The 12,840-nt window shown below is 31.9% G+C and overlaps 2 protein-coding genes across 3 annotated transcripts; one reads left to right on the forward strand and one right to left on the reverse strand.

Moving 5' to 3' along the window:
* Positions 1-7,333: 7,333 nt before the first annotated feature.
* Positions 7,334-9,477, reverse strand: LOC130815581 (uncharacterized). The gene is made up of 4 exons (XM_057682069.1): positions 9,421-9,477; positions 8,358-8,393; positions 8,155-8,256; positions 7,334-8,026 (listed from the first exon to the last, which is right to left on the reverse strand). Exons 1-4 carry the CDS (start codon positions 9,475-9,477, stop codon positions 7,601-7,603), a joined length of 621 nt encoding a protein of 206 aa, XP_057538052.1. The 3' UTR covers positions 7,334-7,600.
* Positions 9,154-12,508, forward strand: LOC130814593 (uncharacterized). Of its 2 annotated transcripts, none has more exons than XM_057680712.1 (3): positions 9,154-9,526; positions 11,249-11,583; positions 11,829-12,508. In XM_057680712.1, exons 2-3 carry the CDS (start codon positions 11,398-11,400, stop codon positions 11,988-11,990), a joined length of 348 nt encoding a protein of 115 aa, XP_057536695.1. In that variant the 5' UTR covers positions 9,154-9,526; positions 11,249-11,397; the 3' UTR covers positions 11,991-12,508. The 2 variants fall into 2 exon arrangements, with proteins under 2 accessions (XP_057536695.1, XP_057536694.1); XM_057680711.1 differs by having other exon boundaries at positions 9,154-9,392.
* Positions 12,509-12,840: the final 332 nt, after the last annotated feature.

Raw genomic sequence — 12,840 nt, forward strand, 5'->3', positions numbered from 1 at the left:
CAAAAAAGTCTAAAACTTAGAAGTCAAAATTTAAAAGAAAAAAAGTCCTAATAAAGTGAAAAGTATGACTGCGAATAGGAAATGGGATATTAAATTCTTTAATTTGCACAATCGTTCATCACACATGGTTAAACAAGTAGTTAATATGAAAATTTTACATCAATAATTCACGTTTTTGCTCATTTATTGTGAGTAATTTAATATTGAATTCTCTTTTAATAAACTAATTTTTTAATAAACTAATCTTTACTTTTAATTTTGTGTCAACTTACTAATAGAATATTCAAATAGCAAACAAACGAAAAAATAAATTATTAAAAAATAATTAGAAGATAAGATTATTCACAATAAATATGAGTAATATTAAATTATCAATATTAACTTTTCCTAGTTAATAAATGTGCATGGAGAATTTAAGAGTTGATGTGCATTATGGCTTACGAAGTTAATTGCAAATGGTAGGGCTAACATTCACTAATACTTTGTTTAGGTAGAGGGCACTTAAATGACAAAAACAAAATAAAATAAATAAATACAATTTTGAATTTGTGTCAATAACTAATGCTCCTAACACATTATCTCCTTTTTTTTCCATCTTTTTACGATCCTAAATTTTTTTCCTTTCTTTTCCGACTAAAAAGGAAGACTTTTCATATTATTGATTACTCTTTTTTTCCTCCCCTCTCTTGCTTTTTTTCCCAAATAAAGTACAAATAAGAGAAATATATCATTTAAACTAATATTTGCTTATATATAGATATCAAGCTTTCGTTTTTATCTTCAAATGAAAGAAACGAACAAACCTATATATATTTGGTAAACCGATTTCGTACTAATTTTAATGTAAGTTTTTTAATCTTTCAAGTGGAAAAATTATAACACATAATTATCGACTCTTACGTCAAAAATTTAAAAATTTCATCACTGATTTTTTAAAATTGCAAATTCAAATAATTAGTTAAAACGGTCACAATAGCAGTAGAAAGTGCAAGTCTAATGCAATTTTAAGCTTGACCCAACATTCACATCTAATGAATATCTTATGGAAGGTGAAGAAATGAAATGTAAAGGGCCAAAAACCATTAATTAAACAAGGCTACAAAAAACAAGGTCATAAATTGAAGTTGTAAGATATTTTATAGTTCCTTAGTACAAAGTTTCTGTTGCAACATAACATCATGCATACTTTACAGGTAGCACGCTATTCAAGTGATAAAACAGATTGCTATGATACTGTCCCATAATGCATCACTTCTTTAACATGTAAATTTAGTCATCTACCACTCATCAAAATAGAAATATTCATGTCAATAAACTTGAGAACATTACCAACTCATAGTCCCACCAGATTTGATGCACAAAAATCTTCTCTTATTTATTGGAATACTAAGATGGATCCTAACGTCATGGTTAATTGCTATTAGTAATTAGTCAACAATGATGATTCAATACTCACCTTCAGAGATGTTTGCTGCTTATTAGATGTAACTGGGCCTATGTGATGGGTCGGATGGGGCTGGATCGGACTCTATTTTAAACGGTCCGGGTTTAAAAAAGGGCCCGTATTATACTTATTATGACATTTTATTAAAAAAAATAAGAAAAAAGTGTCAAAAAGTACTTAATAAAATTTATTTTTTCAAAAAGTAACTAATAAAAAAAGTTTTGTCAAATAATACCTGACAAAACTTTTTCTTTTCCATAGAGTACCAAGTAATGTTTTCATTCAGTTGACCGTTAAATATAACGGTTGAATGGTCTAAATCGAAAACTTTTCTTCCTCATTTTCAATTTCTTTTCCAATTTAACTTCGATTTTGAGTAAAAAGTAGAGGAAAAAGACAGTGAGGAAATTGAATTGAAAAAGAAATTGAAGATTAGGAAGAAGAATTTTCGATTTTGACCATTCAACCTATATTTGACGGTCAATTGAAGGTAAAAGTTAATTGGTACTCTTTGGGAAAGAAAAAATTTTGTTAGGTATTTTTTGACAAAACCTTTTTTTAAGGTACTTTTTGGAAAATAAAATTTTTATTAGGTACTTTTTGACACTTTTTCCAAAAAAAATAAAGTGTTTTTAAGTAAATTAGCGTTAATTTAATTTGTTTAAGGGAGAGTATGACAATTGAATGATATAATGTGAATGTTTGGTTATATTAATCATAAATAAAGATAAATGCAGTAATAGTGTAATACATCTACTACGAACAAGCGAAGAAGTGAACTGGCTAATTATCATGCAACTCTAAGTCGAGGCAAATGATGATTAATTCAGTTATTTCATGGGTTGTTCTGTCAGACTTTAATTTCTAACTAATAATGTGGATAATAGCAGTGTCGATCCTAATAGTTTTTTTGGCTCTAGGCGAAAAATAAAAAAGACCCTATAAATAAAGTTTTAGTTATTTTTTCTCCAATGATTTCGTTCAGTAGTCATGTGCTTAACAGAAAAACCTAATGCTATACTACAAGTTTGATCCATACTAGAAGCCAAGTACTTCAACATAAAATGTAAATATATATTCAAAAAAAATTAATTGGAAATCTTATGTAGTTTTTAAATTCAAAAATTAATATTTCAAGAAAATTTAAATTAATTTATCTAATTATGATATACTACTTATATACTATATTAAGGAATAAGTTGATTAAAATTTGGTAAAAATTATTTCATATGGAAAATCCAAATGAGAATACCATGTGAAATTTTACGGTCTTTTTATTTTGATTAATGATTAATTAGCAAATACTTCAACATAAAAATGTAAATATGTATTCTAAGAAACTTTAATTAGAAATCTTATATACTTTTTATATTCAAAAATATAATATTTCAAGAAAATTAAAATGAACATATCTAATTGTGATATACTATTCATATATTAAGAAATAAATTGATTTAACTTTGGTAAAAATTATCACATGGCAAATCACTATGAGAATGCCATGTGAAATTTTACAGTCTTTTTATAAGAACGTGTGATAGATGATTGATTATTGATGGATTGACTTATTAGAGATTACAGATTATAATAGGAGTAGAACTAATAAGATTATATAATAATTAAAGTTTCGTATTTTAAGAGGTCACACATAATTATATTGAACTAGTGTTGAAAATCGTGCAATGCACGAAGTTGTTAGTATAAAATTATATATAAATATAAATTTTAAATATATGGATGCAACTATATGTTCTATATATAAAATTATCATATTTCTTATAAAATAGATAGAAGATTTTAAAATATATAGTTCTTCTAATGAAAAAATTAGATCGTTAATTTAAATACTAATTAAAGTTCTCATGCTTTTAAAACAAATTTGGGTAATCTTCCAACAACGTTTTCATAATGATTTTTTATTATTCTCAAAATAATTTTTGATTATTATGTATCTTTTGTTTCTTGTTGAAATATTTAGAAATTAAAATTTTAATGAACAAACTTTATTAATTAGTAAGACTTAATTACAACCTTAATGTTTAGTGGTTTTGCGAAGTACAGCCTTGATGTTTTGTTTTTGCCAATTACAACCTCCATATTTCAATTTTGACCATTATTCAGGCCAGGTAACCGGTTCCGTACAGAATGACAGGTTGACCAGCCTTTTTAACTTTGACCTTTTCTATTTCCTTTGTATTAACTAATGTGGGTTAACATTTAACCCAAGCAACTACGAACCTACCCACATTATTATTTTACTGCCTCATATTTAATTTTCCCCTATTTACTCCTCCTTGTTCTGTCACCATCAACATCAAGCTTTTCAAAAAATTCACACAGTAGGCATTCATCCGCCCTTGCTGAGCTTCACTAAAGGTATGTTCTCCTTCTTGTTTTATTAACTTAATTTTGCTTTTTGGTGTTTGATTATGGTATAATGTCGACATTTAGGGTATTTGATTTGTAATTTCATAATTTTGAAGTTTTATTATGCAATTAGAATATTTAGGGTTTCTGAAGATTAAAACTATATGTTGTTGAATTTTGCCATTACAGATGACACTTTCTAATGATTCAGTTAAACTAACTATAGTTGATTATTGCTTTACCTATGTTTGTGGGATTGTGAGATGAACACTGGGATTGAAAATACCCTTTAAACTTTACTATAATGAGGAAGGTAAAAGTCTCAAAGAGGGAAAGAGACTGATAAAAGATGAAACAAAATCTTTATGTGCTTAAGGTACTTTGGATGTTGACAATGATTTTATTACTTTATATGTGGTGATTGAGGAAGGGAGTCCCACAAAAAGGGACCATCAAAGATAAGCATCTTCCTAGGAGAAGCCCTAGGAATTTGACCACATCTTACATTGATTCTCCTAGTAGAACCCATGTGAATAGTCCACTTTGTAGTACTCCCTCTACACAAAACCCTATACCTAATTGTAAGGTATTGGAGGTATTAAACATTCCTCCACTCGCTGTTTGTCAACCACCACCTAGATCTAAACCTAATCCATTGAAACCTCATTCAATCCCTAGACAAAAGCTCCCCATCAAAAAATAAAAGAAGACTTAAACACCACCTACATCCAAACCACCTCCTCCTCCACCACCTGAACCTAAGACTATACCAAGAGTGAAGCATGCTCCAATGAGAGGTGCTACACCTCTGAAAAGGAAGTCAACACCACCTTCCACTATTCCAACACCATCAACTACTATTCCAACTCCTCTTTCTTCTTCCACAGTACCAACTCTACCTTCACCAGCTGCTAATCTTTAACCACCCATTTCAGCAAAACCCAGCACAACACTAGCTTCACCACCTGTATCTGTCCCAGCACCTACATTTGACCCATCACCTACATCAGACCCAGTACAACACACAGATCAACATCCACCTACACCTGTTGCAGCACAACCAAGCACAAAACAACCACCCCTCCACCTAACTCACCTGTTCATATTGGTAAGGGAAAAAAAGGTGTTGGTAAAGTAAAAAAAACCAGTCAATAAACCCAAAAAACCAGTTGATAAGAAGAAGAAACTTCCATCAAAGGGCAAGGGTAAACAAAAGCTTAAGACCAAGCCCAAGGCAAGAAATTTGGTGTTTGAGGATGATTCATGCGATGATTCTGAAGTAGATCTTGAGGATGATGATTTTGATGATAGTATAGATGCAGATTTGTTCTCTGAAAATGTTGGAGAAACTGTTTTAGATGATATTAATAGGGCTACAGCTAGTGGGTACTTTTCCTATGTTGAGAAGGATGTTGGAAAGAAAGTTTTTGATGATGAGGAACAAGATTATGCTTTTGATGAGCTACTATCAAAAGAAGTTGAGGAAGGAGGAAGAAGGTATCTAGTGTTTTAATCCTGAAACTGACTTTAGTAGGAAGATTAATTTGAAGGCTGGATTGATATTTTCAAATGTTGAGATTCTGAGGACAGCAGTTCAACAACATGCTGTAGAGAATAAATATGATTTTTATTCTTTACACAACAAAAGTACAAGATTTGATGCTATTTGTGCGGATAGATGTGATAAGTGTCCATGGAATAAGAAACGTTATGTGAGAAGTAGGTGTACATGTGACAAGTAAACTTTTAATTTTTACATTCATGCTAGCAAATTAAGGGAAGAGCAGACAATGTTGATAACCACTTGTAGGTTAGAACATCAATGTTGGAGTAAGCACCATACTAGGAAGATTACTAGCAAATTTCTTGCCATTAGGTGTTTTGTGGTTTGGAGAAGATATCCACAATGGGATTTAGTCAAGGGCCTTTAGAATAAAGTGAAGGAAGACTATGGCATTGTTGTGGGTTATAACAAATGCTGGTATGCTAGGGCTAGAACCAAGATTATGCTTTATGGTGATGGTGCTGAAAAGTACAAAAAGGTGGATAACTATGCAACAACTGTTTTGAAATACAATCCAGGTAGCATTGCCTTGGTTAGGGTATAAACAGGTCTTGAAAGGCCTATGTTCCAGAAGATGTTTATGTGTTTGAAGCCTGTTTTAGATGGGTTTTTAGCAGGTTGTAGACCAATTATAGGGTTAGATGGCTGTCACTTGACTGTTGCGTACCCTGGTATTTGTCTAAAAGTTGTGGGTAAGGACAAAAACAACAACATATACCCCCTAGCATGGGCTGTTGTGGATGTTGAAGAGCATCAGACTTGGGCTTGGGTTTTGACTCGATTAAAGGATGCTTTGGGTACTCAAGCAGGTAAATGGTATACTTTCATGTCAGATAAACAGAAGGGCCTAATCAAGTCATTGGATGACATTGTACCAGAAGCTTCATGAAGGTACTATTAAAAACACCTTTGGAGCAACTTCAAGAAGAGGTGGAGTGGTGAAGCTTTCAAATTTGTTTTATGGGCTGCAGCAAAGGCTACAACACAGGTAAAATTTGATTTCAAACTGATTTTATGTTCTTAAATACACTTTAATGAGCTTACATGTTTTCTGTGGTGATAGAATAAATTCAAGGAAAAGATGAATGAGCTTAAAAAAGGTTAAGCGACGAAGCTCATGATTACATAGCCTCCATACCTCTAAGTGCTTGGATTAGACATGCTTTACACACCCATTGCAAATCAAGCATGTTACTGAATAACATGTGCGAGTCTTTCAACCACGTTTTAAAACCTACAAGGGATAAGCCAATCTTAACACATATGGAATGGATGCGTAGGTATATAATGCAGAGGCATAACAGTAAGAGAGAGGGTGTGTTGGCTTTGGAGGGTGGGCTTTTGCCTTATGTAAAGAAGCAATTTGATTGGGCCACTGAAGCATACAAAGGGTGTGTTGTAAGGGTTGCAAGCAACACCCTTTTTGAAGTAGACTAAAAAGAACACACATGCTTAGTGCACTTGGTGGAGAAGTCTTGCACATGTTATAGGTGGCAGCTTACTGGCATTCCTTACCGTCATGCTTACGCTATAATAATGGAGAGTAGGGGCAATTCTGAGGAGTTTGTGCATGAATATTACACCAAGGCTACATATGCAAAGGCCTATGCACCTATCATTAAGCCCATGCCTAGACCATCAAATTGGGACCTAACCCAAAACACTCAGCCTGATCCACCACCATATAAGAAGCTTCCTTACAGACCATCAAGGAAGAAGAGAAGACTAGAGCCTGGTGAGAAGAAGAAAAACATAAAGAAGCAAAAAGTGGGGGTTGAAAAGGTGGGTAAGGAGGTTGGTAAGAAAACCAGATTAACTGTTTGCACGGAATTAGGTCATAACAAAAGGAAATGCAAAGCTACTGAGCCAACACCAGGCTCTGAATCAAAAGTAAAAGGGGGAAGGCCACTGGAGGATGACCCTTTTGTTGAAAAAGCAAGAGCTAAGAGGCTTAAAAATCAAACTTCAACATAGGTAAAACATCTTAGTATATGTATATGTGTATCCAACTGTGACTAATTTAATGGATGCTGACATAATACTATGCTTATGTAGGGTAGCACTAATTTGTCTCAAGCTTCAGCATCAAATTTCTCTTAAGCATCAACAGTTATAAATGACCAAGACTATCCAAATAGCCCTGCGAATACAAAAAAACGCATACATAAAACGTTTTTGATTACACAAAACATTGCATACATTATAGTGCTATTCAATCACCATTCCTAAATAAAGTAACTAATTAGCCAACTAAGAACAAGAACTACAACAATACAGTTCATAATCAATCCACATCTCCAAACCCTTTGTGGGTAAAGCATCTTCATCATTATTCTATCAGATGTTGTTTTCCGAATCTTCTTGTTCGCCAATTCTAACTTTCTTTGAAAAATTTCACCCTCCCTTTGAAGCTTGCTCCTTTCTTCAATTAGCTTCAAGATCACATCTTTCTGCCAATCAGTCATGTTGTCGTCCACCCACCGAAAATAGTTGCAACCCATGGTATTGTTGTGCACATCGTAATCGGGGCAAGCAACAAACCTTCGACTAGGATTGTTAGTAGTCCAACCACGTTGAACAGTGACGTCATACCCACAGTAGCATTCCTTTCGCTTCTCATGGCTCAGAGAACAAAATGACATTTGCGAGAACTAAAAGTAGGGTTCGAAGTTTCAAATTGAAATTTAGGATTTTCAAGGAAGAACAAAATCGTAAGAATTTTGCTGACCTAAACTGCAGTTAATTAATGTACAAAATAGAAGAAAAAAGATAACTTTACCTTCTTTAACAATGGAGCCCGTAGAAATGGTGGTCTTTGATGCCAGCATAGTGACAAAAGGGAGAAAGCATTTTTAAAGGAAGATGGGTAGGTTGGTAGTTGCTTGTATTAAATGTTAACCCACATCAGTTAATACAAAGGAAATAAAAAAAGTTAAAAGTAAATAGGCTGGTCAACTGGTCATTAGGTAAGGAACCGGTTACCTGGCCTGAATAATGGTCAAAATTGAAATATGAAGGCTGTAATTCGCAAAACAAAAAAAAAAACATTAAGGCTGTAATTCGCAAAACTACTAAACATTAAGGCTGTAATTCACAATTAATTCAATTAGTAAATACTTCAACATAAAAAGAAAATATATATTATAAGAAACTTTAATTAGAAATCTAATGTAGATTTTAAATTTTAAAATATAATATTTCAAGAAAATTTTAAATAACATATTTTATTGTGATATATTACTCATATTAACGAATAATTTGATGTTAACTTTGATAAAAATTATTTCATATGACAAATTACTATGAGCATATTGTGGAATACACAGTTTTTTTGTTTGATTTTATGATATGAAATGCTACTCATATATTAAGGAATAATTTGATGTTAACTTTGACAATAATTATTCCATATGTCAAATCACTATGAGATTATAATGTGGAATTTACGGTCTTTTTTATTTGATTGTATGGTATAATGAGTCTAAGATTATTATTGGATTGAACTATATTTAGAAATTAATTTTTCCTGACCTAATATAATTAATACATAAAGAGTAACACTATGTTTGAATGGAGGGATTTAGAGGGAAAGAAAAGGAAGAAATTTGGAGAGGAGTGATTTCCTTTATTTGGATAACAATTTTAGGGGCAAGAATTTAGAAGGAAGAAAAATAAAGGGATTAATGTCCCTAATTTTATTAATAAGAAAATCTTTTGAAAGGAAAAATTTTAAAGGAAATGAACTTATTAAGTATGCATAAATGATAAAGTGCTTTTTTTACCCTTTCTTAATATTTAAAAAACAGAAATAATAATTTTGTTAAAAACTTAACATTCTCACTCCACTTACTACTTTCCCAAATCAGAATTTCCAAAGTCTTTCTCTCCCTCTTATGTTCTTAGCAATTTCCCAAATCAGAATCCCCAACTCAAAAAATTAGTGTTTCATCGTCCTTCATTTGGAAGCCAACGCCTCTCCTTTTTCTTAGATCATCTTCAACTATTATTTGAAGAATGGTAATGATATTTTTATGCAATTCCTTACGTTTCTGAAGCTTTGTTTCTCAAATTCTAAATGCTTTTGTGAAGCTTGATTCGCCATTTGTGAAGCTTTATTGTTCATAGCCAACCTTTTTTTATGAATATGTGAGGTATTTAGAAGTGCTTGCTACTTCTGGTGTATAATTAATGCAAGTTAGAGGTTATTTTTCAGTACCACAAAAATCAGCTTTCTCTTGAATATCATATTTCTATCATAAATATTAACATTAACATTAATTTATAGCGAAAAAATTAAATTTACAAATCAATCAATCTTATGTAGTGCACTTATTTGGTAACTGTTTTATTGGTAGATTATTTAAGATCCCTGTATCTAAATATTGCTTACCATTTCCTGTTGCTTCACTAAATCGATTTTACTGCATTGCTTAACTAATACCCTATACATATAGTTCTGCTATGACAATGTCGATTTTACTGTATTGTTTAACTAAATCGATGATTGTATGTCAAGTTTTTTTAATGTGTGATTCTTAGTTATTAAAATTGTCAGCTAATATTTGGCTTTTTTTTATTTAAAGCTTGTCTTAATTTTTTTCTAACGATTTGGGCAGAAACTCGTCCTTAGAGAGGGTATATCATGTTTAAGTATTTAAAAAGATAGATGAAGAATTTGAGGTTAACGTAGAATCTGAAGATATTAATTTTATTGTTGCATCTAGTTTGGGGGAATATGCAGTAGAGGATGAATACTTATTATGGGAGAGAAAACCTCGTGAAGTAGTAATTCAGGTGGTGTGTTACATTGTATATGCGCTTGTCCTAATGGCTTGGTATAATCGATCAAGTACTTTAGCAATCTTGACTCGTAAAAAAAGTTTAGAGGTTATATCAAAAGAGAGAGGAGAAGAAATAAGGTTATGGAGGATCTTAAAGTGCCTCGAACATGTCAATGGCTGTTATGTATGAGTCCAAGTACTTTTGTTAATTTTTTCATGATTTTGAGAAATGGAGGCTATTTATCAGATACAAAACGGTCTTCACTAGAAGTGCAAGTAGCAAAAACCCTTTATATTTTTGGACATAATGCTAAGAACGTTACTTTGGGTTCTTTTTTTATGAGATCTGATGAAATTGTGAGCCGAGACTTACATAGTTCACAAGAGTTTGTTCTACCTTCGCCATGCCTCTTTAAGGAATGCAATCAAGAGTGCTTTTAGAGTATTAAAGAATTGTTTTGCTATAATGGCTGAAAATGAACTTCAATATTCTCCTCAGGCCTAATGTAAGATCATATTGTCATGTATCATTCTTCACATTTATCTCATGGGAGTTGATCCTGACAAAAGTATGATTGATGAAGTGGATAGTGAGTTGCTTGATGGAGATTGAGGAATGTGAGGCATTTTCAAGAGATAGAGATGCTAAGGAAGGGGCAAAAATAAGAGATGATATTGCTACAAAAATGTGGGATGACTATAAACAAGATTTACCAAATATAAGGCAAAACTTAGGAGGTTATCTTCATATTGCTGAATTATATAAATTGGCTACACTCAAAAGCATAAACTACAACGAAAAACATCAAGAAGAACAAGAAGAACAACGACAAACATATGTTTTCCCTAAAAATCAAGGATACTAAATAACTGTTGTCCTTTTCCTAAAAACAAGGAAAAAATCATGAACTATAAAAATTAGTGTTTATGAAAATCCTTCAATTAAGTTTCTGTTTTTTTCATGTGTGCTTTAATAATAAACCCTCTCTTTTTGAAGTCTTTTTGATTGTTTATATTTCTAACCTAATGCACTGTTAGTGGTAAAGTTATTATCTAAATATATTATGTTATCAATTGTTTATCAATGTGTAGATGGTGAAGAAAAGCAAAGTTGCAGGGTCATTGTCCAATTCCGTCTGTTGGACGATACATATGGATAAGGTGTTCATTGAGGTATTAAAAAATAAGGAGGTTTCGGAAACAGATTTGACGGAAAATTTACTTCAAGGGCGTTTGACAACATGGTGAAAGCTTGTTTAGGAATATTGGAGTTTCCATTTACCAAGGATCATTTGAAGAATCGCCTCAAGACATTAAAAAGCAATTTTGGCGAAGTTAAAGATCTATTTAATGCTAGTGGATGGGGTTGGGATGAAGATACATCAATGTTTGAAAATGAGGACGAAGTTTGGAAAGAATCAACTCAAGTAAGATTAATTTTACGAATCCTATTATGTGAGATTGTCACTTTCAAATTGTTGTGAAAGTATTTTGAGTTCATATCTCTATTTAAAGACATAGAAATATAGACTTCTTTAGATTGATTTCTATAGGTGAAAAAGTTTGCTTCTTGCTGCAGTAAAATATCAGTAGGTGAAAAAGCAAGTAGATTTTATATTTGTTGCAATTTTAGATTGATATCTTCAATCCTCTATGTTATGAAAAAATACAGGATAAACAAGAGGCTTCTAAGTGGAAAGCGACACCATTTTATCACTTCGACTCATTGTATAAGTTGTTTGCCAAAGACAGAGCAATAGGAGAACTCTCTGGGATGACTAAGGAGAAGAAATTCAAATTGAAATCAATTGGGATCGAAACAAGTACTACCTAGGAGGACAGTACTACTGGAAATCTTGGTGATTTAGCTGATACTTTGAGCTCGAAAAGAAGAGGTAAAAAAGGAAAAGCCGATGAAGTATTGCAAAGTGAGCTTCTTACAATAAAAGAGGGTTTGGATAATGTAGCTCAAGCTCTTCAATAGAGGAATGCTATTGTAGAAAATAGTCGACCTCAAGTTTACTCGAGTGAAGAGGTATTTCAAGAGTTGACTAAGATGGAGCTCGATCCGCATTTTCGTTGTAGAGCATACCGTTTTTTAAATGCAATACAAGCCAGAATTCAGGAGCGTTTTAGATGTCCACCTGAGGAGCGCAAAGCATATCTTATGGATATGTTAGAAGATGACACTTATACGAACTTTGTATGCATTCAAAACTGTTTTTGTCTCTATTTCATTTGACACTTTGCTTTCTAAGTTTACCTTTGCCTTTTGCTCATCCATGTTGATTAACGAACATATTTACGTTTTGTTTTGTTTTGATAGTGGAGGTTTTCCTAATCATTATTCAATACAATTTGCAACATAATGACAACACAGATGGTTTATTTTTTGTTATCTTATGAAGGAAAATATTTATAGAAACTAGCAAGAACAAGGGAAAAAATTTTGGTTTAAAAGAAGGCAAACATTTATTAAAAATTGGCAAAAAAATAAGAACTAAAAAAATTAAAGAAAAAAATAAGAAAAAAGGGGAAATAAAGATAGAACTGATCATGATTATCAAATAAACCAAATTGGAAACTAGTATGGAACTACAAATAAAAGAAAAAAAAGTAAAAAGAAAAAAAAGCAAAAAAATTGAAAATAAAATGTATCTAGGATTTTGTATATTCCATTTTCC

Source organism: Amaranthus tricolor, chromosome 6 (genome assembly GCF_026212465.1).
Source record: "Amaranthus tricolor cultivar Red isolate AtriRed21 chromosome 6, ASM2621246v1, whole genome shotgun sequence".
Classification (NCBI taxonomy): domain Eukaryota; kingdom Viridiplantae; phylum Streptophyta; class Magnoliopsida; order Caryophyllales; family Amaranthaceae; genus Amaranthus; species Amaranthus tricolor.

Bases quoted from the DNA above. Each gene is read 5' to 3' on its own strand.
- LOC130815581 (XM_057682069.1), bottom strand. From the start codon at position 9,477: ATGGCGAATCAAGCTTCACAAAAGCATTTAGAATTTGAGAAACAAAGC. The intron at 8,394-9,420 runs GTAAGGAATTGC...TGCGAATTACAG, and splicing joins AGAAACAAAGCTTCAGAAAC to CCTTCATATTTCAATTTTGA. The intron at 8,257-8,357 runs GTAACCGGTTCC...ATTTAATACAAG, and splicing joins TTGACCATTATTCAGGCCAG to CAACTACCAACCTACCCATC.
- LOC130814593 (XM_057680712.1), top strand. From the start codon at position 11,398: ATGGTGAAAGCTTGTTTAGGAATATTGGAGTTTCCATTTACCAAGGAT. The intron at 11,584-11,828 runs GTAAGATTAATT...GAAAAAATACAG, and splicing joins TTTGGAAAGAATCAACTCAA to GATAAACAAGAGGCTTCTAA.